We start from the raw sequence: 27565 nt of genomic DNA, 5'->3' as shown, positions 1-27565 counted from the left end.
TGGAGAGCAGGGGCTACTCTTCGTTGTGGTGCGCAGGCTTCTCATTGCGGTGACTTCTCTTGCTGCGGAGTGCAGGCTCTAGGCACGCAGGCTTCAGTAGTTGTGGCGCACGGGCTTAGTTGCTCCGTGGCATGTGGGATCTTCCCGGACCAGGGCTCGAACCCATGTCCCCTGCATCGGCAGGCAGATTTTCAACTACTGCGCCACCAGGGAAGTCTCTAATACATTTCTCTTGAGTTCACCTCCCACTATTCATTTCTGGAAAGACAACTAGGGGCTAGGTGATGTCATTGACAAATAAATTGAAAAGACTCCCTAGAGTTAAATGTTCACAAACATTTCTTTAGGGTCCCATCATCTTTTAATTCCTTACTCCACTCTCCTCTCTAACGTTGGTACCCGTGAGGACACCAGAGAAGAGAAAGCCTGGAAAGAAGAACAGTTCCAAGGGCTGAGAAGCTAAAAGAGAAATAGCTTCCTAAATGGAAAAATCAAAAGTGGAGGTACATTCCTAGCCAGAGGTGCCGTGATGATCTTCACAATCCTTAGTTCTGCACGTGGTTCCTTCAGCCTTTAAAACACCACAGAGGCCCTTTATAATCACATTCATGTGATAGCAGCAGCCTAAATATTGAGCATCTGACAGGTTATGAAATTGTATGTGAAATGTGATTACATTTTGTTTGAAAATCAAATGTGTATTGAAAACAAATCTAGAAAGAAACATAACAAAGGAGAATAGTTCATTTCTGGTTGTGAAATCATAGGTGACTTCTATTATTTTATTTTCATTTCTATGTATTTTCCTACTTTGACAACTGAAGGTGAAAGGAAATACAATTCAAATCTGTACCGGAGACTCTTTAAGAATATCAAACACATTCAATTCATAACCCAGTAAAAAAAAGTCCTTAAATCATCTTACCTCACATTTTACCAGGCCAATGTTCTTTCTCTTCTCTTGATCTCCCCAAACCTCTTTTCTCTCAGGGTAGCTGTGGAATGGCTTCCCAACATTTTTTCCAGACCCTTCTACTCACCTTCCTAGATCACCCATCCTCTTATTAGGTATCTTTTTTTCAGTTGTAAAATCCTAGTTGCCTTCTTCTGCCTTTTACAGCCTTACAGATTTTTTAGCCTATAATCTGATTAACATAATCAAAAGGGCAGAGAGGTACCAACAGCTGTGGGCACCCTGGAAATGTGAACAATGGTGGGAGAGGCTATGGATACTTTTCTGATTTTTCAACAAACACGTGAAGCACATAATGGAAAGCAACACCTTTTAAACGTTGTTTTTTGTTTTTTTTAAAATATAAACTGCAGTGGGTTTTTTCTTTTCAACAATATGTCTTTTTTTGTATTATGTAAGCTCATTTTTCCTGCCCTTGGGCCAGCCTATCTCATAGCTTTATTAGTCACTCCCAGGCGTTCTGGAACAATCTAACAAGTCAAATTGCAACGTATCATCCAATTTTAAATGTCTATCCTACTCCCAGGTCCTGCGGGAGGGGTGGGGTCCACTTCGAAATTCCTCTGCTTTATTCTCCTTCTTCTCTTCCCCACCTTCCCAAGATGCCTGTCTTCTTCAGAGTCAGAGCAGCAGGAGTGAGAGGGGTAAGAGCCAAAAGGATCTTGCTTGCCCGATGCAGCTGGAGTCTAGTGATGGTAAATCAGGGTGTGTTAGATGTTTGAATGCCAATTCTTTATCTCTCATGGTGTTTTTGTCATTGTTTGGATATCCCTCCTTTGGGAATCTACAACCACTGTTCTCTGGCACAAATGATTCGTCTCTTTGTTCAGCTCTCTTGAGTCTCACCAGTGCCTGCTTGCTTCCTGATGCTGTCTGCTGGGGTTGCTTCATCCTGCAGGCGTCTACCAGGCAGAGTCCCTGACAACCCAAGTCTGGCCCCTTTCTAAAGGTCCACATCTGGTCCATGGGATACCTGCACACATCCTTGTCCTGTCAAACTCTGGATGTCAGGATGTAACCAATACTGCTGTGTTGACTTACTTGCTAACCACAGGGCAGTGAACCAGCCTATGCCTTTAGATTTTCTCAAACGTGAGTAGGGTATCATTCCCTATACACCCTCATGCTCCAAGGGACACAATATTGCATACTTCTGAGGATGGAGATGGCCAAAGGGTCACCAAACAAATTTAGGGCTACTCTTTTGGTATTGCAATAATACTGCATTGAATGTACAATATCTCACTTTAAAATGTGAGGGTACTGAGCACCTATTACTATTGGCCTTTGACTCTCAGGCAAAACAGGCATCATGAAAAAATCCATTTTAACATTCTATTACATACTTTTTTAAATGTCAACGAAGTTTTAAGGGATATACTTTTTCATCAGAAAAGATAACTTTGCCACCATCCTCCTTGTATACATATTATAACCCATGAAGATCTGCTTATCACAAGTTCATGAGTTATACAAGCTGAATCTCTTAACCAAAAGAATGTCTTGAAAATTTGCTAGCTGGGTACCTGAAAATGAAGCAGTTGTCGTTCCTTGCCTTTGGAAAGAGTATCTCATCAAATGGACAAGAGAGAACAATTACAAATTAATAAACAAATTAATGACAGACATAGACATACAACTGAGTTAACTCTATAAAAGAATTGCTTCGTTGAAAAGATACCATATCTTCGCAGTGTGTAATGTAGCTAAGCTGGGACTACATTTCCCAGAATTCTCTTCTCTTCTTTCTTATGACTGAATGAGCATTAGCTCTACCTCCTTCCTCTGAAGTGTTCCAGCTACAACCATTGTCTCTATGCTTCTAATTTCTCCACATCTGGTCCTTTACATTTGTCTGTTGAATCATGAGCCCATTTGAGGTAAAAAATAAAATATTAATTTCTGTAGCATACACTGGGTTCCAAATATCCAAATTCCAAGAGAAAAAAGTATGGAAAAATCAAATCTAATTTCTTAACATGCCCTAATTAATATCTTGATCAATAAATTTAGAACATAGGGCACCAAACAGATGAAGAAGAAGGTAGATTTTAAAATCAATTTACTTACATCTTTATCAGAAATAGACATCAATTTGCAACACTTCTAATGACAAAGAAATGCAAAAGGGCACAATAATATGATTTGAGTACTTTGTAGTCATTAGAAGCACGTTATAGATTGAACAATGACAGGAGAACATGCTTATGATATACTGAGTAAAAAGATTCAGATCCAGATTGATAGCAATTTCATAAAATATATTTTGTACATGTTCATATAAAAGTCTGAAAAGAAATAGATTAAAATGTTAATAGTGGTTATCTCTGAGTGGAGAAATAATCGATATTATCTTCTCTTTGAACTTATTTTTGCCAAGATGGTAGTATTATAATCTGGAAAAAGACATTTTTTTAAAGGCACAAACACCATCACAGTATAATTGACAGAAGACAGCTGATAACATCAGATCAGCTCTGGGTGTGGCGAGGAAGCAGAAAAGCCCTCATCTGAGACATCACTGTGCCTGACCACACCCCAGTACCATGTGAATCATGCTTTAGGTTTACAAACCCCAGGTTCATCTCAGTCCACGGAAGAGAAAGTGAAGGTCTGGACCACAGCCAGCTCAGAGGGAAACACTTTTTGCTCTAAAGCCCTGAAACACTTCAGACCCAATTATCTCCTATCCAAGGGATACAAAGAGAATGAAAAGAATTCTGGGACCACCTCTCTGAACTTAGTTCACATGAATGGGGGGTGGGGGGCGCGGGGTAGAAAAAAGAATACTCCCTCTTAAAAGGCCAGACCTGAAAACCATTTCTAGTGGTGTCTTCATAGCCTAAGTTTACCTTCTCCGAAACGTATCACAAAAGCATACCCTTCAGATTTACTGTAAAAATATGAATCTCTACTTTCAAATATAGGTGAGAACTCTGCATGCAACTCACAAAGAAATCATTTCTTTATTTGTTGATATTTTATCAACCAACTGAAAGATAAAAGTAAATATGTCACCCCAGCAGAAAAATGTCATAATAATCAATGATCCATCTTTAAGCACCAAACAATTATTAAGTTGTCTCATCATAAAATAGTAAGGAAATTGATTGATGGTTAATACAAATATTAGGAGAAAGTATACTAGCTAGATGACTCTAGGAAATGTATCCTATTCTTTTTGAGCTAACAAACATTTTAAATTTTTAAGTAAAAATAAAAGACAGAGTGATAGAGATTAGATTATATCATAATTCTAACTTTGTATGGTTACTTGACGTTCTAGCATCATAACATTAAACAAATTAACTTTATGATTTGTGTGTAATTTTCAATAACTTAATTAAATGTAATTTCACCCATGAGTTACTCGAGACCCACCTCTCACTCCGCCTCCAAAGCCCCTGGAAAGTGAGCGTAGATTCAGCATTGCAAATCGGTGGCATAGTGATGACAAAAGCAATCTAGCAGCTGACAGGGCTGAGAAATTATTGTTCCAGCATTGTAATGTAAAATTTTTAAAGTTTAAATACAAACGTCTGCAATAATAAAATTGTAATAGCAGGTTCAACTTATTTTTGCATCCCAGAATTCTAGTCTATGATAGTGATTTCTGTCTTCAGTCCTGCATTTTTTTTTCTTAACATTTGGCCATTTTCCATTAGACCAATATGTGTTTTTGGTAAACCTTTAGTTTCATTCCATTTATCTGTATCTTCTACTCTCACAAGCCTTATCTTCTCATCCAGATTCCAAACTCTAAAGTTTCAAGTCTCCAAATTCACTTTTCTATAAAGCTCTTAGATAAGTCAGATCAAGGGGGTTCATTGCGTGACTCCAAATCAAACAAACGAAATCCATGGGAGAACATTTTTCCCTAAGGAATAACAATTGTATTATTGTATTTTATTTCTTAATGGCTTTCTTGGGACTTTCATAAACATTGTCTCCAATCTCTGATTCCCAGACCTCTAAACCAATAAATTAACTGCAAGAAAAGAAAAACAAATTCACTTTGGCTGAATTGTTAACTATATTTAATTAAGGATTTTTTTAAAGTCACCCTCGGAGACTTCTCTTTCCTATTTTCCCATGTATTCTCATTTTTTTTGTTTTGGGTTTTTTTGAGTTATTTAAGTTAAGCCTTACTCCCTTTTGAGTTAGCTTCGTTCACAAAAATAATGAAGTTATCTTACCTTCATGTTTGGGAAAACATTCAGGGCAGAAGACAGAAGGAAAATTTCCTCCTCCAGCGCCCAGTGAATTTTCAACAGGAGGAAGAGCCCAGCAGTCTACTCCCCGCCTGTCTCTCCCTGCTGGGGATTCACTTGGCACTCATATATACAGCAAGTGGTTCCAAGACTTAGCTGTGACCCCAACCAGGTTCTCTGGGGACACGGAGAGCCTGCCCTGTACTTAGTCTGTGTCTTGAAACCAGATGCATCTTATCAATTTACCCAGGCCTTAGCTACAGTCAGCTGGGACTGTTTGGAAGTGTAGTTCTGAGAAAACATCTGTAAATCAAGAAAAGCAGCAAATGTTCTCACTTCAGTGTTTAAGTGATTTTCAACCAAAGGAGACTCTGTGTAAGGCAAGGGATAAGCCTCCTTCCTGTTTCAATCTACCACGCTAAGCAGATGTTTTCATGATTCTCTAAAAGGTTGTTATACAACAGACTTTGAGATTAAACACTTTGTGGAAGAAAAAATTTAAATGCAATTCTGTCACTCAAAATGTAAATGGAACATTCTGGAGTGGAATCCCCCCAAAATATATAATATCCTAACACAATATAATGCACATCCCTTCATGCTTGACTTTCAAAGAATGATCAAAAAGAGCATGTTTTTTTGCAAACATATTTAAAGGCATCACTAATTTCCCCAAGAACAGCCCTTAATCCTATGATATTCAGATCACTCTGTTGGAAAGTTCTTGCCACGGTCATCAACCATGTCTATGTTCTCTTCTTCAGTTGCCTTGTCTTATTCTGCCAGATCCTCACTTTCCATGGCTTTGCATTGATTCTAGCACTTCTCCAACATCATTTTCATAGATTTCACGAAAGGTTGCATTTTTGCAAGATTTCAGATTTTCTATTAAAGTTGAGCTACAGTTTTTTGGGTTTTTTTTTTGGTTTTGGTTTTGGTTTTTTGTGAGCTACAGTTTTATTTGCATGGTTTGGCCAAATATTCTGAAACTTGCTGTTAGGGAATTATGGGTAGGAGTGACATAAGTGTGAAGTAGGAAAGGAAATTTGAACTGAGAGTAATTTTATAACTAAACATTCCATTCGTGAATATTTACCAGTTTTAATATTTTTTCTTTTTATATCCAAAAAATTTGAATAATAAAGAAAGACCCCCACCTTCCATTTATAAATTAATGGTGGTCTTCCAGAGGCAAAACTTCCACATCTTTTGTGCAAACTGTTAGTGCTTTGTGTGGGAAAAAATTTGCCACAGAGAAGATGATGTCTGATTCCTGAAAGAGTTCTTTTTTTTAATTCGACTCCAGTTGCATGAATTCCAGATGTCATGGACTCTCCTTAAGCACTCAATGTACAATTCCACATTCAGTGGCTGTCTTAGTTTGGGTTCCCCCAGAAGCAGATCTGAGACAAGAATTCAATTGCAAGTGGGTTTTTTTTTTTAGTTTTTTTGGTTTGGGGGTTTCTTGTGTTTTGGGGGTTGTTTTGTGAAGTGAAGTGATCCTAGAAAGCACTGCTGAGGGATAAGAAAGTGAGACTGAGAAGGAAAGGAAGTCAATAAAAGGTACTTTAATATGCAAGATACTGAGGCAATTATAGCTCAGTCCCAATGAGGAAATCTGGGAGACATTGAAGAGCACGTCACAGAGTTATTCCAACGAGGGGGTAAGGCTATATTTACCAGCACCCTGTTTATCATTGGTTAAGGGTGGCTTCTGGACTCATCAACTCTCTGACACTTCCAGCTTGAACGGGAGGTAGGTTGAGAACACATCTGTAGCCAGGAAAGAAAGAAAAAAAAGACTTCCAGTAGAAAGTTGCTGGTATTTTCAGTATTTGCAAGATATAGGCAGGACACCACCAGCACCTGCCACAGTAGTTTTCCCATTCATTCATGCATGCACTCATTAATTTGTTCATTCTAAATTCAACAAATATTGACAAAGGTTGCATAATATGATAGGCTAGGGGCTTTGACAGATGGGAGGCTTGAGCAATATCCTTCTTTATTTTCATCATTTACATGCTATAAAGATCATAGTAGCCCATTTATAGAGTTTCCTTAGTCTAGAGGATGAGTCACACACATACAGATGTTTCTGCGATAATTTAGAACTTGCATTGTTTGGCTTCCAGAGATTGTATGCCAGAAATTAAATCTAAAAAGTTTACAAAAACTTCCTTTCACGAAGTGCTTTGCACTTGCCCCTCTCCACAGCTTTGCTCTCATATGAACAGTGTTTTTTCTTTCGGGAATTTCAATGGAGGAGCCATTGGAACAAAGGTTTCAAATATAGGTGGGAGCCACACTGTGGGAAATTTGACTGCCGGAAAAAGTTGTGTAGACTTTATTCAAAGGACAATGGGAACTCACTCACTGGAAGTTTTAAGGAAAGAATCAAAGTGATGTTTTAGGATGATTTAAACACTGGTAGTGTGCAGGCTACATGGAAAGGATAAGGAGGGGAAACAGGAAGTGTGATTTGGAATTTATTTCAGTAATCAGACAAGGGGCAATCAAGGCCTCATTTGAGAAAAGAAAGACGAAGGACCAGAGGATTCACCAGACTTAGTGATTAAACATAATCACATATCAGATTGACTGAGAAAATTGGAAGAATTTAAGAACAAATTAATGAAGGAGGGAAATAGGAAATTGATGAGAAAGAGGTAGTTTTAGAAAAGGGACATTTTTATTTTGAAGAAAATATCCAACACATAACTGGAAACGTAGATCTCTTTGGGACAAAATATCTTGGCATGAGGGAGAGAGTTTACAGAAGAAGGAAAACCAGAACAATTAATCGTCAAGCCAATGGAGGGGAATTTCAAGGAAAGGCCAGTCAACAAAGACAAGTGCCACATGGAGGTCAAAGAGAAGTATTAAGGGAAGACCACACCACGCAGCAATTAGAACATTGTGGATAAACTGAAGGCAAAGTTTCCCCACAGATTTTCCACTCTAGTCCTACAAGACAATTCAAGAAGAAATAATTAATTTCGTGGTTGAATGAGTGTTAACAAGCTGTGTATGTTACAGAGCAGGGTTTCTCAATCTCTGAATTGCTGACCTTTTGGGCTTGATCAGTCTTTGTTGGTGGAGTGGGGGGGTGCAGGGCGCTGTTCTGTGCGTTGGAAGACGGTCAGCAGCATCACTGGTGTCTACCCATTCGATGGCTATAACACCCTTCCCCAGTCAGGACAATCAAAAATGTCTCCAGACAATGTCAAATGTCCCCTGGAGGCAAAATCACCACCCTCCACTGAGAACCACTGTTAGAGTATCTACCCCTAGCAAATGCCCAGACTTAGATTCACAAAGCGCAATGCACAGGGTAATGTCAATTAAATGTTCTGAAAGTTCTACAGCAAGTAAAACTTTTTAAAACTTTTTCAAACCAGAATTTCCCAAATTCATGTGACCACAGAACTTGTATTTTCTTTTCTTTTTCTTTCTTTTTTTTTTTTTAATTAATTTTTTATTTTTGGCTGCGTTGGGTCTTTGTTGCTGCGCGCAGGCTTTCTCTAGTTGCGGCGAGCGGGGGCTACTCTTCTTTGCGGTGCACGGGCTTCTCATTGCGGTGGCTTCTCTTGTTGCAAAGCATGGGCTCTAGGCGCACGGGTTTCAGTATTGTGACACGTGGGCTCAGTAGTTGTGGCTCGCAGGCTCTAGAGCGCAGGCTCAGTAGTAGTGGCGCACGGGGTCAGTTGCTCCGTGGCATGTAGGCTCTTCCCAGACCAGGGCTCAAACCTGTATCCCCTGCATTGGGAGGAAGATTCTTAACCACTGTGCCACCAGTGAAGTCCCAGAACTTGTATTTTTAACAACCCCCAAAACTGGTACATGTGCCAGGCTTTGGCAAATTGTGTCTGAGCCAACACTGAATCAGTAGAAGGGGAAGCAGATTTCTGCCATACTGTGGAAGAGTCTGCAAGGACCCAGCCCTCTCCCCTTCTCCTGCAGAGACACACTCCCTGTTCCCGACTAGTCCCCACTTCCTGAAGTAGCACTTCAAAAACTGTTACTGTCCCCAGACCCTAATGAAACTGTTAGACCACTGATGATATCAAGAAGCTGTTCTGGTCCATCTCGGAGAGATACTAGAAAACATTTTAACAAGCCTATTTCATTTACTAGTTATTTTGTTTTGTTCTGAATTGTTCCAACAGATTCCACTTACTCTGGGGACATACGAGGAACACACTGGGGAAGGATAAATCCTCCTTTTTTCTGTTAAGTCTGACAAGGTCAGAATTGAAACCGCCAGAGGTTGGAGTAAAGAAGCAACAGCACCCCCTAGTGGCAAGTATGCTCCAGTCCCTTGAGGTAAACAATAGCATTACGCTCTGGAGTTAAACCACTCAGAGGGAATGAGAAACATGGAATCTTCTTAGGCTCCCAGTCAAGGGCTTGTTAAGCTAATAAGTACTCCAGATGGTATCTCTTTTTCCATTAAATTGTCACTGTGTGAATAGTTTGAGAAAGAAAAATGGCTGCTAGGCAATGACTTAGCTAAAGGAAGATTTCAGCAAAATAATTATTGTTAATGCTTTATCATTACCCCTAAATACTGTGATTTGTGCATTAATTTAGAGTGAGGTCACTAGATGAGTATCCTCTGCTGGCATCAAGTTCTTCTTAAGAATGTTGTTTTAGGTTTAAATAGATTAAGACGTATGAACAGGGCTTCACACTTCCCTTTTAGGCAAGCTGTCCTTGCCCTTTACAACACTGGACACACCTTTGCCCTGGTGGTCCTGATGGCTGCAGATGGCAAGGATCAAATGACAATCAGGAGGCGATAAGACATTTTGTCATGATGGTTTTCAATAGTGGCAGGCACTTGCTAAATTTAGGAGAGGACCTGGATATTTTTGGGTTTCTAGCTATCATCTGGGTTTTTCAGTTCTTTGCAGTATGTGGCAGGAGCCTGCAAGTCTAAGAAACATTTCATTTGGTTTATATTTGAATGAAGTCAAACAGCTCTGAGAAAGCAGATAAGAAATGCAAAGATTTCCGTGGCTCTATAACTGTATTGGGTAAAATCCTGCAGAGGAAGTGTGAATATCAAAGGGCAAGGTCATTTATTTGATCTTCACTTTAAACTTGTGGTGCCCAAGTAAAAAAAGGTGGGTTTTTTTTTTTTTTCTCAGACTAAGACTTCAGCATATTATACTAAAATGAAAAAATCAATCACTTACAGAAAAATGTCAGTCTGCCCCATAATTTTAAACATTACCTCCTTAAACTGTCTTTAAACAGATATATTTTGATATCAGATTCATCATTACATACTTCACAGGTCAAGAAAGAGTAAAGAATGAGTGGTGGAAAGGAGTAAAATCCTGAATTGTACAAATTTTTCAAATGTTTGTGATAAAATCTTAGAAACCAATGGAAAACAGTTATAAACACATAACTAGAGACTTTTCCTTAAAAGTAGGACTTTCCCCAAAAGCAATAAAGGGTACTAATTTGTGTTTCACTAGTACAAATATGTGCTCTAAAGGTTGACAGTCTTTGTTCAAATCTTGAGCAAGTTGCTTAGCCTCTTTGATCCTCTTGATTCCTTATCTGAAAAGTGGAAATAATACTATCTAACTCAAAGGGTTGTTATATTAATGAACCCGAGTAAAGCAATTAGCACAGCACCTGGAATATAGTAAGCTTAGTCCAATAAATGTGAGCTAGCATACAAAAGATTAGAGACAACCCAAATATTCATCAGCAGTGGATTGGTTAAGTAACTTGTACAGGATACACATTAAAAGAAATAATTTGCAGCTATTAGAAAAAACTGAAGAAATTTTCTATGCACTGATATGGAAAGATCTACAAAATACACTGTTAAGAAAAAGAAAGATACAGAACAATAAGTTACTTTGGAGTTAAAAGGATGAGGGAGAATAAGAATACGTTTGGGGGAGGGGGTCTCTGCACCATCCCCAGGTGCAATGGTGCTTCTCTGGGTTTGTGGGGCTCACTGGGTGCCCAGGGAAAGTCAGGAGCAGAGCTCGGCACCAGCTGTGGAAGTGGGCTGCGCTTCAGTTTGGTCTACGTACCCAGATGATTTTCATCCACCTTGGGTAGTTATCCCCTTTGATAATCAGCACTGCTATATGTTATATATGAAAGTTGTTAAGAAAGTCCATTCTAAGAGTTCTCATCACAAGGAAAAAAAAATTTTTTTTCTGTTTCTTTAATTTTGTATCTATATGAGATGAGGGATGTTCACTAAACTTCTTGTGATAATTATTTCATGATGTACGTAAGTCAAATCATTATGCTGTACACCTCAAACCTATACAGTGCTGTGTATCAATTATATCTTAATAAAACAGAAGAAAAAAAGTTTAAACAATTGATTCAAAAAGAATACTTTCATACTTCTTTGTATTTGCATGAAGAAACTCTGAAAGGATACATGAGAAACTAATAAAAATTATCATCTGACGGGGGATACATGGAGAAGGGGACTAGGTTGTCGACTGAAAAAAAAAACCACGCAACCTAGAAGTGGAGAATTGTGTTTTATTCAGAGGATCTTCCAAGGGCTTAAGCCTGGAAGACAGCCTCCCAGAGCACTCTCAGGCACCGCTCCAAGGAGGCAGGCGGGAGCCAGGATACACAGGAGTTTTGCAAGAGAAGCCAGAGAGCTGGAACATCAAAAGATTACTGTTAACGAAGAAAACCAGACATCTCAAGTTATTGAATTTAGCGCTGTTCTGTGTATGGGAAGATGCAAGAGTCTGGGCTCACTGAAATCATTCCTTTGTCATGCACCTTAGCTATCTAGGGCCAGTATCCTGCTTTTCTCCATCCTGAATCCCCTCAGGGTGCACAGTTGGGGGTGATTGCAGTGGCTGCAGGCTTGGTGGCTGCAACATCCTTTGTTTACTGATAACATTTTTCACCCACCAGGCGAAAAGATGGAAACAGGTTAGATGGAAAAAGGGATGGAACTAAGACTTTATACCTTATACTAGCTTATATTTTTAATATGTTAATGAATGCATTTCTTATTCGCAAAAGAAATTTTAAATTATTTAATTTTATTTTGTTAGCTGCTATTACTTTTTTATTCACAGTGCAATAAGATGAGCATCCTAAAGATGCTCTGTCTTTTGTATGTCTGCTTGTTTGTTGGTTCTTTCGTTTGAAGGAACCGGAGAATATTGTGATGATACACAGAGCCGTGATAGAAACAGGAATCTTACTGAAATGCTTCATGGGCACCAGGGACAAAAGGATGGTCTGGATGCAAAGTAGATCTGGTGATTCATAGATCTTCACTTTAATGCACTGCTGGTATAGTTCCTTGATATTTACGTGACCGTGTTTCCAATGTATGCTCTTTAACAGTGAGCATGTGGGACTTCCCTGGTGGCGCAGTGGTTGAGAATCCGCCTGCTAACGCAGGGGATATGGTTTCGAGCCCTGGTCCGGGAAGATCCCACATGCCCTGGAGCAACAAAGCCCGTGCACCACAACTACTGAGCCTGCATGCCACAACTACTGAAGCCCACGCGCCTAGAGCCTGTGCTCCACAACAAGAGAAGCCACCGTGATGAGAAGCCCGCGCACGGCAACGAAGAGTAGCCCCCGCTCACCTCAACTAAAGAAAGCCCGCGGGCAGCAGCAAAGACCCAATGCAGCCAAATATAAATAAATAAATAAGTAAATTTATTTAAAAAACAGTGATGGGGATATATGTATATGTATAGCTGAATCACTTTCTTATAAAGCAGAAACTAACACACCATTGTAAAGCAATTATACTCCAATAAAGATGCTTAAAAAAAAAAAAGTGAGCATATGAGTGAAGTGCACTGATGGTATGTATTTAAATATACATATAGATGTAATAAGTTACTTGTACTCGTAAAGAAATTAGTTTCACTCTCTTCTCTCTTCTTGCTCCTTCTTCAGCTTCTACTAGTATGAACCTGCTTCTTGGGAGAAAATGTGGCTTGCCAGAAAACCATCAGACAAATCTTGTCTCAAACGTAGGCTTTACTGTTTGGTATCTGAGTTATCCTCTTAAGCTTCAATTTTCTTACTTAAAGGATAATGAAACCTTCTTTATAGGGTCGATGAAATCAAGATATATAAAATACACACTGCAGCATCTTGAACACATATAGGCTTCCACACCCTCCCCACCCATGGGCAATAAGTGAGTTTTTAAAATATATGCATAAGCAAATATGAGCCAAAGAAAAATTTTAGCAAATATTTTTAGCAGTTTATCCAAAGATATTCCTCCAGTGATACACAGTTTGGGTGTCAGTCTTCCTGAGAATAATCAAATCAACTTACAAACATTCAGTCCAGAAGGAACCTGATTAATAATTACCAGGGAGATTACCCACTATCTGACATTAGATTCTTATGAGTCTGTGAAGATAGTTACTGGGGAACCTAGGGCTATTTTACTGGTCTAAGTTTATATGATCTAAAATGAGAATGTACAGGCTTATTAAAGTATCAAGACCCTTTTCTTTAGACTGAAATTATATCAACTAGCATTGCGATAGTGATGGTACAGTTCACGCAATGGGAAAGGCCAGTTGACAGTTGCATTACTATAACTTTGATTAGGCAAACAGTGAAACCAGTTATGTTAATAACTGCTTTTATTGTCAAGAAATCTTTCAAAACCTGTGGTCCAATGCAGGGTGAAATGAAGAGGGCACCTCATTTGTGAAAACATCAGGAAGAACTTGGCAGAACATTTAGCACTTAAGAGTCAGTAGAGGTTAGTGGCTTCTCCCATCAAGACTAAAGTGGGGAAACCTCAAAATGGGAAGTAGCTTTTCACCACTGTCCAAACACAGGAAGTAACCTCTCAGTTCACAGGGGAAATTGAGCAACACTCTTGAATTGTATAAAACAGACCCATGAAAATGGACGTACTTGTTAATGTTTGCTCTGAAGTGTGTCTAAAACTGCCACTTACTTCTCCCCCAGAATAGACCCTATGTTTTTAGGTAGCAGGGTGAGAAAGACATATTTTAACAGGATGGGTACATACATAAATGAATCAGTGCAATACAAGGTGATGAGGCACCTCAGAATCATTCTTGACTTTTTCTTCCTTCTCACTACCTCCCACACCCAATTAGTCAACAAGTTCTGTAGAACATACTTCTGAGTTATACACCACTTCACTCTGTTCTACTGTCAGTGTAGAGCCAAGCCCTCCATATCTTTTACTCCCTATCTTCTGTCTGGTATATTTGCTTATTGGGATATAATTCACACAGCATAAAACTCACCCTTTTAAAATGTATAATTCAGTGATTTAAAAAATATTCACATGAGTGTGAAGCCATCACCACTATCTACAGAAATCCTGTAACCCTTAGCAGTCACTCCCTATTTTCCACAGCCTTCTAGGTCCTGGAAACCACTAATCCACTTTCTGTCTCCGTGAATTTGCCTCTTCTAGACACTTTATATAAATAGAATCATACAACAAGTGGCTTTTTGTGTCTGACTTCTTCACTTAGCACAATGTTTTCAAGGTTCACCCATGTTGTGGCATGTATCAGTACTTTATTCCTTTTTATGGATGAATAATATTCTATGGCTGTACTGCATTTTGTTCATCCATTCATCAGCTGATGGACATTTGAGTTGTTTCACTTTGGGGCTATTATAAATAATGCTGCTATGAACATTCATATAGAAGTTTTTATATGGACACATGTCTCCATGTCTTTTAAGACTATACCTAAGAGCAGAATTACTGAGTCATATGGCAACTCTTTGCGTAACATTTTGGGGAACTACCAAACTGTTTTCAAAAACAGCTGCACCATTTTACATTCCCACCAACAATGTATGAAAGTTTTTATTTCTCCACATCCTCAGCAACACTTCTTACTGTCCAACTTTTTAATTACAGCCATCTGAGAGGGTACAACATGGTATCTCATTGTGGCTTTGATTTTTATTTCTCTAATAACTAATAATATTGATCATCTTTTCATGTGCCTTTTGGCCATATGTATTTCTTCTTTGGAGTAATGTCCTTTACACATTTTCTTAATTTGGTTTCTCGTTTTTTTTGTTATTGAGTTGTAAGAGTTCTTTACATATTTTAGTTACTAGACCCTTATCAGGCATATAATTTACAAATAGTTTCTCCCATCCTATAGGTCGTCTTTTCACTTTCTTAATAGTGTCCTTTCATGGACAAAAGTTTTTAGTTTATATGAAGTCCAATTTATCTAATTTTTTGGTTCTTCCCTTGCTTTTGGTGTCATAGCTAAGAATCCACTGTCAAATCCAAGGTCATGAACATTTAGTCCTATACTTTATCAAAGAGTTTCATAGCTCTTTTTAGGTCTTCATTCATTTTGAGTTAATTTTGTATATGGTCTGAGGTAGGAGTACAACTTCATTATTTTGCCTATGGATATACAGTTGTCCTAGTACCATTTGTTAGAGACTTTTATTTACCTATTGAATTGTCTCAACATCCTTGTTGAAAATCCCCATCTTAGGAGGAAAACTTTTTTAAATCCTTTACCATTAAATGTGATGTTTGTTGTGGGTTTTTCATAAATTCTCTTTATCGTGTTGGAGAAGTTCCCTTCTACTCCTATTTTGTTAAGTATTTATATCATGAAATGGTGCATCTCATCTGCATCTACAGAGATGATTGTGGGCTTTCTGTCCTTTATTGCTTTAATATGATGTATTACCTTAACTGATGTTCATATGTTGAACCAACCTTGCATTCCTGGAATAAACCCTCATTTGGCCATGGTATGTACTCCTTTTTATATGTTGTCAAATTCAGTTTACTAGTATTTTCTTGAGGAACTTTGTGTCTATACTAGTAAGGGATATTGTTCTGTAGCTTTCTTTTCTTGTTATATCTTTCTCTGGTTTTCATGTCAGAGTAATACTGGCCTCTTAGAGTGAGTTGGAACATGTTCCCTCCTCTTCTATTTTTGGGAAAAGTTTGTGAAGGATTGGGAGGACTCCATCTCTGTCACCTTACCCTCCTATTAGTAAACATTTGTATAAGTAACCATTTGTGTTTGTTTGGGGTGTCTTTCCAGTATTTCTTTCATGCAAATATAAGAAATACAAATATATGTTCTTATGATTGGATGGATGAAAAGAGAGAAGAAGGATGAAACAGTTATCCACAAGTCTTTCAGTGTAAGAAATCTTGGATTCTTACAGTCAAAACTACCCTTGCCAATTCTCCCCATTCCACCCTGTCAATTATCCCTAATATATATGTCAAAACCGCAACGCTTATTAAATTCAGTCTGCCTGTTCTCTTCCTGTACCTTGTGATTGGTCTTACTTTAAAGGGATGATTATGAACCTCAAGTGGGCCTTTAAATGGTAATCACACTACTTTGCCTAGTCCATTCAGTTGCTCATCCTGACTATTTCACACTTCTTTCTCTAAACCGTTCTCCACAAATTCACTCTCTGGTAATAACCTTCTTCTCTACCTCCCTGAGAAAACTGAACCAAAAGAGAGAGCTTCCACATACCCTCACTGAACCAATGTATTTTCTCTCTGGTTAGTACGTTGCTTCTTTACACTCCTAACTCAGTAGCTAGAAATTCTACCTCACGTTTCTCTACTAGAGTCCTGAAGAAAAGAAAGATAACTTTGGACTCATACTGAGTCTTTTTTTGATCTCTAGAATCCCTGGCATGCCTATCAGAGAACATTGGTTCAGAATACTCTCAGGCAGGCATTCTAAACAAGAAAGGAGCCTCTGCCCCAACTTCAGCCCTGAAACTAAACTGGTGTCTTTTGGGGCACTGGGATGGATGTGAAGATGGGTGAGTTGATGCTAACAAGATTTTTCTTTTTTGTGTGTGTGTGTGTGTGTGTGTGCTTTAAATATTTGTTTGGGGAAGGGGGTCACACACTTCTACTCAATTAAGAGAAACATTTATACAGTCCAGTTCTTTTGTTTTCTTTACACCCATCATGCCATGAATTCATAGGGAATGGGCTCCAACAGTTCAGCTTCCTTTCCACTGGTTCTCAAGAAGTGTGCTTCTCTGGGTGGAGCAGGCTGGCGCTTCAGTTGAACCCAAGTACCTTTCTCTTTGGCTTCCTTCTTTTTCTGATTATTTTCCTTCACCTGTTTCAGGAAGCTATCTTGGCTCTTAGAGTGCTTAATATGCTTGATAGGCACATTAATTCTCTTGGCAAGAATCTTGCCCTTAACTTGTTTGTTTACAATGATGCCAACAGCATGCTGGGTAACATTGTAGACTCTGCCAGTTTTGCCATGGTAACATTTGTGGGGCATTCCTTTTTGAACAGCGTCCATTCCCTTGATATCTACAATACCATCTTTCTTGTAGATTCGCACGTATGTGGCCAAAGGAACAACTCCATGTTTTCTAAAAGGCCTAGAGAACATGTAGCGGGTGCCCCTCCTCTTTCCCTTTGTGTTGGTCATTTTGGTGAATTACTGGAAGATGGCGGTTCCGGCCAAAAAGCTTAACAAGATTTTAAGTGGCAGGAACAGAGCTCTCTCTTAGCCCCATAAGGCTTAGTAGAATCAATACTGGGCTTAACCAGTGTTTGTCTTGCCTGTCTATGCCCTATGACATTCCTCTCTTATTTGTCTTGTCATGAACCTTTCTTTACTGGTTTTTACTTAATATTGATAATTGGGATGCTAGGGATAGGTAGGGGGTGCAATGGGGAAAGCTGGTGCCTATAACTTAGACTGAAAACATCCAAGAATTCTTACACTGAAAGACTTGTTGATAACTATTTCCTACTTACTTTCCCCCTTATACTTTCAAGATCTACTATCTCACATTTGTTCTTAATCAATGGCTTTCTTATTTCACTGAAAAAATGGAATCCATTATAAAGGACTTCCACACACTCCCACGGTGCATCCATGCACCTACCAGCATCTAAGACCGAATACTCTGCCTTACCCTTTGTTACCACAGGTGAACTCCACGTGTTACTAACTGAGGCCAACTCCTCCAACTGTTGACCAAATTCCATCTTGTTCACTCACATTTAGAACCTCCAAAGCCAGCGTTCATTATCCTTAAAAACTCTGTTTAGAAACAGTCCTGCACTCAGTGAGATCACATCCCCACTCCCTTTTACAATTAAGCATTGCATGGTGGAGTGATTATGTGACCCTTGTTCCAGCAGAGAGATTTCAATGTTTCCCCAAACAAGTACATTTCCAAGACCCAATGATTCTCTGCATTTGGGCCCAAGGTAGGTACTCAGAGCATTTTGCAGAATGAATAACATTCACAGACACAACCCCAGATCCCAGGGTTCAACTCCAGCCAGAGAGTTTCTAACTCTCTCAGGAAAAGTTTTGCCTAGTGTTTGATTCATTACTGATGAATGCCCCCAATAAAGTACAATAAAGTATGTTGATTAGGCCTATTTCAAGAAGAAAGCTTACTATCCTTTTAAATCCAATAGGTTCCCCACACCTTATACCAGAGGAATTTTTTTTCACTCTCATAACAACTAAGCACTCTGCTGAGTGATATGCCCCTTTGGTTTAAAAAAGAAAAGATAAAATTGAACCTCTACTTACCCTAAGTTTCTTCAGCAAGAGTATAAAAAATATGATGCTGCCCATAAATAAAATTGAATTTCTAAAACATTTTATATTCTATATGAAAGCATCTTTCAAAAATATATGGGAAAAAAATGCCACTGACGATTTAAGCTCCCAGGTAATGAAAGGAGCTATTGCTTAATTCTTCTAGGATAAATTCAAGACATTAAAGCAGTGTTTCTCATGAATTAGTGGCAACATTAGGTCATTGCAAAAACTTTTCCATGTGTCCCAGCCTCTGTCATCTGCCCTCTCTTTTTTCACTTCTCTTTCAACCAAAAAAAAATTCCCCCATGTCAATTTTCAGGCATATTTTCCAGATACCCTTAACCCCAATATTTATCTCCCATGACACCTGAAATTACAGCTTTAACAATTTCTTCTTTGCTTCAAACCATCCTCCCCCAGGCTGGACAACTTAAAAGTCCTACTTGAAGAGAATAATGACTATGTAGAGGGAAAGAGAAAAGAAAGGTAAGGAAAAGATATAAGAAAGAAATTAAGCATATTAGCCTTTCAGTCTGTGTCAGGGCTGAGCCAGTGATACCAACATTCCTGGATCTCAAAGCTCCCACTCTGGCCTTGCATCCTCCTCCAGCCCATTCTGCTGCCATGAGAAAACAGGTCATCTACTGTCTTTGTATAGTGACAGATGGTAACTAGACTTATCATGGTGATGATTTTGAAATGTATAGAATATCGAATCACTATGTTGTATACCAGGAACTAACATAGTGTTATAGGTCAATTATACTTCAAGAACAAACAAACAAAAGAACTCATAGAAAAAGAGATCAGATTTATGGTTACCAGAGTCAGGGGATGGGGGAGGAGAAATTGAATTGAAATTTATGGTTACCAGAGTCAGGGGATGGGGGAGGAGAAATTGAATTGAAAGGTACAAACTTCAAGTTATAAGATAAATAAGTATGAGGCATGTGATGTACAATGTGATTAATATAATTAACACTGCTGTATGTCATATATGAAAGTCTTTAAAAGAGTAAATTCTAAGAGTTCTCATCACAAGAAAAAAAACAGGTTTTTTCTTATTCTTTTATTTTGTATCTATAGGAGATGACGGATGTTTGCTAAACTTGTGATAATCATTTCATAATGTATATAAGTCAAATAATTATGCTGTAACCTCTCTGCTCCCATGCTGCAGCTTCGCCCACTTGATTGGACCACTGCAGCCTGGGAGATGGCAGTGGTGATGCTGCAGTCAATAAACCCCTTGTAAAGTAGATGACCTTTCAAGTTTTAACCTTTTTTTTTTTTCTGGCCGTACCGTGTGGCACGCGGAATCTTAGTTCTACGCGCAAAGTAGTTCTACGTCCAGAGATCGAACCCGTGCCCCCTGCAGTGGAAGCACGGACCCTTAACCACTGAACCACCAGGGAAGTCCCAACTTTTATAACCTTTTTTTATTCCAGTTTTATTGAGACATAATTGACATAAGGCACTGTATAAGTCAAAAATGCAGGCGGGGACTTCCCTGGTGGTGCAGTAGTTAAGAATCTGCCTGCCAATGCAGGGGACACGGGTTCGAGCCCTGGTCCGGGAAGATCCCACATGCCGCAGAGCAACTAAGCCCGTGTGCCACAACTACTGAGCGCCTGCACTCTAAAGTCCGCGAGCCACAACTACTGAGCCCGTGTGCCACAACTACTGAAGGCCACGTGCCTAGAGCCTGTGCTCTGCAACAAGAGAAGCCCGCACACGGCAACGAAGAGTAGCCCCTGCTTGCTGCAACTAGAGACAGCCCGCGTGCAGCAACGAAGACCCAACGCAGCCAGTAAATAAGTAAATAAATAATAAATTCTTTTTTTAAAAAATGCAGGCACATAAGCCTTTTTCTAGGCGCTTTATTCAAAATTCTTAGGGGCTGCATGGAGTCCCTGTGTTTGTCCTGTACGATAAATTGAAGAAAGCCATCTAGATGCTGTCTAACTAGAAATGGAAACCAAGGGAATCATGTAGAGTACTCATCATACTTACCATATGAACCACTGGCCTTTGAGAAATTTCTGGTGTCTTTTTATCCAAGGCAGGTTATATTTGCAGGTTGCTAGGGAAAGCTCTAGAAACAAGAATCAATTATGATCACACCCAACCACTGGCTCTGATGCTTCCACATAATGACTATTTCAGTTTGGGCAGGGAAAGAATAACTGTAATTTGGGGTCTAGAGATAAGGCAGCTCAGCCAATTGGATTTAAAGATCATCTAATTGAAATACTATTCTGTAAGACCTCAAATTACTTTCAAGTATTTATCTTGACAAATTAAGTTTTCCATTTGAACTTAAGTCCTACGTACCATTTTGCACAATTGAATATTTTCAGTTATGCTCTACATTGGACATTCTGTTGTAGAAAAATAAATACACAGAACACACTTTAGAAAAGATCTATTGAAAAGGAAAGCACAAGTTATGAAAGAAAAGCTACCTTACTTATCATCTCACACTGGTCAGAATGGCTATTCTCAAAAAGACAAGAAATAACAGGTGCTGGTGAGGATGTGGAAAAAATTGGTGCAGCCACTATGAAGAACAGTATGGAAAATTCCTTTAAAAACTAAAAATAGAGCTACCTTATGATCCAGCAATCCCACTCCTAGGCATATATCCGGAAAAGATGTAAACTCTAATTCGAAAAGATACATTCACCCTAATGTTCATAACAGCAGTATTTACAATAGTCAAGACATGCAACCTAAGTGTCCACCAACAGATGAATGGATAAAGAAGATGTGGTATATATATATATATACCATGGAATATTACTCAACCATAAAAAATGAAGTATTGCCATATGCAGCAACATGGATGGACTTAGAGAATATCATACTAAGTGAAGTAAGTCAGACAGAGAAAGACAAACATTACATGATGTCACTTATATGTGGAATCTAAAAAATAGTACAAATGAATCTATATACAAAACAAAAACAGACTCACAGACATAGGAAACAAACTTATGGTTACCAAAAGGGAAAAGGAAAGAGGGATGAATTAGGAGTATGGTATTAACAGATACAAACTACTGTGCATATAATAGATAAGCTACAAGGATTTACTGTATAACACAGGAAACTATATTCAATATCTTATAATAACCTATAATGGAAAATAATCTGAATATATATGTATATATATATGAATCACTTTGCTGTATACCTGAAACTAACACAATATTATAAATTAACTATACTTCAATAAATAAATAAAATATTATTAAATGCAAAAGGAGAAAAAGAAAAAAGAAAAGAAACATTACTTTACTTACCATTTTGCCTATAGTTGACCTTGGATGAGAGAACTCTTTCTTATTTCTCTCTTGGCTCTTCCAAATGAGAAAATATATGTGAAAGTATCCAATCAGGTGCCTGGCACATTGCCAGAAATAAATAAATACTCTTTTCCATTACGTTTTATCTCCTCAGCTCCCCAAGCATTGCTATGGAACATAATAAAACCCAGAGTAAGTTACAAAAATAGCAACCTTTGGAACACTAACTAGAAATTATGAGTAGTAAACCATACACAGATGACTTGAAATAATTGATGTTACTCCACCTAATGTCTACTTCGGGGCTTCCCTGGTGGCACAGTGGTTAAGAGTCCGCCTGCCAATGCAGGGGACACGGGTTCGAGCCCTGGCACGGGAGGATCCCACATGCCGCGGAGCAACTAAGCCCGTGCGCCACAACTACTGAGCCTGCGCTCTAGAGCCCGCAAGCCACAACTACTGAAGCCCTCGCGCCTAGAGCCTGTGCTCTGCAACAAGAGAACCCACGACAATGGGAAGCCCGCGCACCGCAAGGAAGAGTAGCCCCCGCTCACCACAACTAGAGAAAGCCCGTGCACAGCAACGAAGACCCAACGCAGCCAAAAATAAATAAATAAATAAATAAATTGATTTTTAAAAAAATGTCTGTTTCATAACTGGATCAGAGACTGTTTCTGGTCCCTTTATGTTCATTCTCCCCTTGTTATATAGCAATGGAACTCTGATGTTGAACTGGACACACTATGACTTGAAATAAAGACTACATGTTATAATCTCCCTTGTAGTTAGGTGAGGCCATATTGCTAACTTCTGGCCAAAGTGATATTAGCAAAGGTGGTGTGTGCAACTTCCTGGAAGAGACCTATTCCAGCCCCTCCCCCTAAACACAACAAAACCCCAAGCCTCTTTCCCTGCTCTCTCAAGCCATTTTTGGACCAGCTGGAAAGCTTGCCCAGGTCTTTTTCCCCCAGAAAGCTTCATTATGTAATTCTGATACTCTCTTGATATGTGTATGCGTCATCAGTTTTGACGTCCAAACCAAAATTTTGGGTGGAGGGTATAAAAATACATAATGGAGCTTTCTGAGGATCTACTTTTTGGGGGGTATCTACATGTTTAGCAAGATCCCAGGAAGTTTCATAACCCCTAAAACTTGGGGAGCACTACTCTGAAGTATACAAATTATACAGAAGAGCAAAACAATAGTAAGCTAACATGGCACAGTCAAAAAGAAGAAAAAAGGAGCAAGAAAATCTTCTGGTCTCTCAATCTAGGTGTCAAATGTTTGCTGAGAAGTTAATATGAGCTGTCTTATAGGCCTCAGGAGATAACAGTGAACAGAACGGAGAAAACTCCTGCCCTCGTGGGGCTTATGCTTCATTTGAGTGTGAAGACATTACAGTGCAATTGAGAATTTTCAATGGAAGTGTTGAGTGGGAAGGATGCTCGTCTGTGTCACTTGGTCAAAGACCTACCCTTATTGTCCTCTCAACATAATAAAAATAACAAGAGTTATACTCAACCTTTTTTGAGTATTTATCAATATAATATGCCAGGCAGTGTACTTGGCACTTCATATATATTACCAAGCATTCTAATATAGGCATTTACACCTGTATGTTTTTCCCTTTTGACGCATTTGGGTGTAATAAAAAAAAAAAAAAGCACTGCATCCGAATTCAGAATATTTGGACTCATTTCCTGATTTGACCATGTGCTTAACTTTCCTCACTTAACCTTCCTCACTCTCAATTTCATTAAATAGAAATATTGTCTATATACTGTCTTTCCAAAGTCATGGAGAAGATCAACTGACTTCTCACATGCTAAGCACTTAGGATAGGACTTAGCACATAGAAAAGGCTTGACAAATACCAGTCATGATTACTGTGCCTAGTCAATCTTTTATTATTAAATAATAAAGGTAAGTAAAAAGACATTGCACTGTAAATTTGGCTTCATGGCATGGATTTCACGGAGTACTAAGTTTTTCTCCCCGGTAGTTTAAACTTTTCTTGAGTAGAAACCACAAAATATAACTTACACTCACATTATCTTTGTCTTATTTATTGTACCATTGATTATGGAGCTAAGATTGAGGACTTTATTGCCTCACGTTCCATTTTTTAAAAGCTGAGTTTATCACTCTTTTAGAGGCAGAAATCCAAATGTAGTTTTTTGCTACATAAATATCTGTTAGTAAAAAATATGAAAGAGTATTTAATTTGCATAGCATCTTCCAGTTCTAGGCCAAAATATTTTAAACAAACCTCTTAGAAAATCAGTCATTATTAGTTATTATTACCAGTGTACTTAGAACTACACCATTATTTTTAAGCACCTTCATAGAACCACATTGCATAGATGTAGTAACATCGTTTACTGAAGCATGCTGGGTTTTTCTAGCCCTTTATAAACAAGGTGAGATTATACATCTTATTCAAAGATATATACATCTTTGCATACATTAACAAGAATATATGTAGGATGAGTTCCTAAAGTAAATTTACTGGGTCAAAAGTTACAGATAGTTTATTTTTACTTTTTAAATAAGCAATCAAATTGCCTTCCTAAAGGACTGTGATAATTTATACTCTCACCAGCAGTGGAAATGCTTTTCTAGCCAACAGCTCTATTAACATTAATTTTAAAAACTGTCATTGGAAGAGGTTAAAATTAATGGCCAAAAGGTGGAGGTTGAACTACTTGTAAATTTTAACTATGTACGTTTGCCTCCATCCCCTACAAACAAAAATAACTGACCTCTAAATACATCTACTTTTTAGCTTCTATATTTAATATGTATTAAGTTGTTTAAAGAAAACTTTTCCAATTAACTAAAGAAATAATTTTAATTATGCAAAGTTTAATATGTCAGCCCTAGATTAGAGAGTTGGACAGACATGGTTTTAAATATCTATATTGTCATTGATGTGTTAGCATTCAAAAGATCCAGAAGATGGCAGTATAATGATGTTGTCCCTAAATTTTAGAGAAAAATTTAAGCAGGAAAATCTGAAAATATAGATTCTTCCCATTTTTATTTTCTCTTTTCTTAAAATGATGCAAGATCACTAGATGTAAGGCACTAAGGAATGTGTAGAGGAGACCTCACACTTACAGGAAAGAGAAGTCATAATGGGTGGAACACACAGCAGACAGGGAACTTGAGGACTCCCGCTTCAAATTTCAGCCCTTTGGGCCAGGACACTCTAAATCTACACTTTCCTGTAGGTGAAATCATCTAGCAACACCCTCCCCTCAAGACTATTACAAAGACTAAATGAGATAAAATATATAAACCTGTGCAGCACTAAGAATGTAATGAGCATTCTGGTTTTAATTTTTAAAATCCTCCTCTGTTAGAGGTATCTACTGAAATATGTATGGTTGAAATAATATGGCATCTTAAATTTGCTTTTAAATGCTTTTTTTTAAAAAAAGAAAAACGTTGAGATTAAAAAAAGATTGACAAGTTATTGATAATTTTTGGAGTTGCTATGGTAAGATTAAGGGGATTCGTGATACTATTCTGTTTATATGTTTTTAAATTGCCATGTGTATACACCATGTTTATACCTCAGTCTGGCTGAGATTCAGAGATTGGGCTGCAGGGCGGCAGCAGCGGACACAGAGAGGGCAGGTAGAACGCTACTGCAGTGGTCCACGTAGGAGGTGATGGTGGCTTAGATGGGACTGGTGGGAGTGGAGATCTTAGAGAAGTGGATGGACTCAGAATGCTATGGAGATAAAATTGACAAGACTTCTTGGTGATTTGGGATGGAGGGAGGTGAGGGAAGACACTGCCAGAAGTCCTGGGTTTGGGCATTATTATAATTAAGGGAGTGGGCTATGGAGGAGGGTTGCAAGTTTGGGAAGGGTTCTCTTTTGCCCATGATAAGTTTGAGATTTCTATCAGGCACGCTATGGAAATGTTGAGTAAACAATTGGATGGAGTTCACAACACAGGTCAGGACTAGAAATGTAGATTGGGTGGGGGGGTGGGGTTTGCAGGCAAAGTCATGTAGATAACACTCACAGTCAGGGGACTGAGTGATGTCACCAAAGGAATGAAGAAATAGAGAGCGAAGCTCAGGATAGATGTGCAGAGACTGAGCAAAGGAGAAGCCAGCAGAGGATTGATCTCCCCGTCTGTATAATAGGACTATCTTAGGGCTATTGGAAGGAGTATATAGGCTTTTTGTATGTAACACCCCTTGTGGCACATAGTAGGGCTTCAATAGCCATTATTCCTCTTTGCCCCATTCATTTTTCACAGAGCGCCTCTCCTCCTACTTCCCTGGGGAAAGCAGAAAACAAAGGCCATCACGAGGCAATACCATCAACTTCCAGTTTCCCCACAATTCAAACCTACCTGCAAGTCTATCATTCACTCCCTCTTCCTTCCAGTGTCCCAAGAAGACAAATTCCCTTTTCTCTTCAAAGTTCATTTTTCCCAGGTGCCAAGTCTATCCCTCCTACCTCTTGTAGGACATTGCCCTACCAATTATGACATTCTGTCTTATACTTTCTATTCTTTCCCCTTTACAGATTCTTCCTCTCAGTAACTCTGTAAGTATGAGTTCATTCCATCTTAAAAAAAAAAAAAGGTTTCCTTATTTCTTTTAGTGATTTTTCTCTAAAAAGTGCTGCTCGATTTTTATTGTGCGTATGAGATACAAATGAACTTATTTACAAAACAGAAATAGACCCACAGGCATAGAAAACAAACTTATGGTTACGCAAAGGGGAAAGGGGGAGAGGGATAAATTAGGAGGTTGGGATTAACATATACATATACAACTATATATAAAATAGATAAATAACAAGGACCTAGTGCATAGCACAGGGAACTATACTCAATATTTTGTAATAACCTATAATGGAAAAGAATCTGAAAAGAATATATATATATATATGTATATATCACTTTGCTGTACACCAGAAACTAACACAACATTGTAAGTCAACTATATCTCAATTTAAAAAAAACCAACTGACCATAAATGTAAAACCAAATTTACTGTGCATATGAAATATCAAGGGATATTGTTAGCACGCAGATTACGATTCACTAGGTAGAAGGGCTGCAGAGTTGAGCTTCTGCTGAATGCTAATGCTGACGCCACTGGCCCACAGGCCACACTTCGAGCAGTGGTTCCCAACCTTGACTGTGTGTCGTTATCACATAGAGAGCTTTAAAGAAGGCCGATATCTGGGCGCCACTCCCAGAGATCTCTATATCTTTGACACAGGCTGTGGGTTCGGCATCGGGATTTTTAAAAATCTCCCCTGATGATTCTAATGTGCAGACAATATTGAGAACTCCTGCTATCCAGAGGGTAGAATTATGAGGGACTTTCTACACCATATATTTCTATAGTGTTTGAACTTTTTGCCAAATATTATGTTACCTTGGACTTAAAAAAAAAAAAAGATGAATTAGAAGAAGAATGAGGATGGGACTTGCCTGGCGGGCCA

The 27565-nt window shown here is 38.6% G+C and overlaps 2 protein-coding genes across 2 annotated transcripts in view; both read right to left on the bottom strand.

The window, feature by feature from the left end:
* C7 (complement C7) overlaps positions 1 to 5279 on the bottom strand; it is a 52213-nt gene extending 46934 nt beyond the window's left edge. Inside the window, exon 1 of the mRNA XM_068535283.1 lies at positions 5170 to 5279. Coding sequence (XP_068391384.1) covers positions 5170 to 5175 — 6 coding nt within the window. The 5' untranslated portion in view covers positions 5176 to 5279. The remainder of the gene's footprint in view (positions 1 to 5169) is intronic.
* An 11877-nt stretch (positions 5280 to 17156) lies between these two features.
* LOC137756203 (large ribosomal subunit protein eL21-like) lies at positions 17157 to 17666 on the bottom strand. The gene has a single exon (XM_068532525.1). The coding sequence runs from the start codon at positions 17637 to 17639 to the stop codon at positions 17157 to 17159; it is 483 nt and encodes a 160-aa protein (XP_068388626.1). The 5' UTR covers positions 17640 to 17666.
* Positions 17667 to 27565: the final 9899 nt, after the last annotated feature.

Source organism: Eschrichtius robustus, chromosome 2, assembly GCF_028021215.1.
Source record: "Eschrichtius robustus isolate mEscRob2 chromosome 2, mEscRob2.pri, whole genome shotgun sequence".
Taxonomy (NCBI): domain Eukaryota; kingdom Metazoa; phylum Chordata; class Mammalia; order Artiodactyla; family Eschrichtiidae; genus Eschrichtius; species Eschrichtius robustus.
Note: the sequence above shows the minus strand (reverse complement) of the source record. Positions and strands in the feature narration are given on the sequence as shown.

Bases quoted from the DNA above. Each gene is read 5' to 3' on its own strand.
- LOC137756203 (XM_068532525.1), bottom strand. From the start codon at position 17,639: ATGACCAACACAAAGGGAAAGAGGAGGGGCACCCGCTACATGTTCTCT.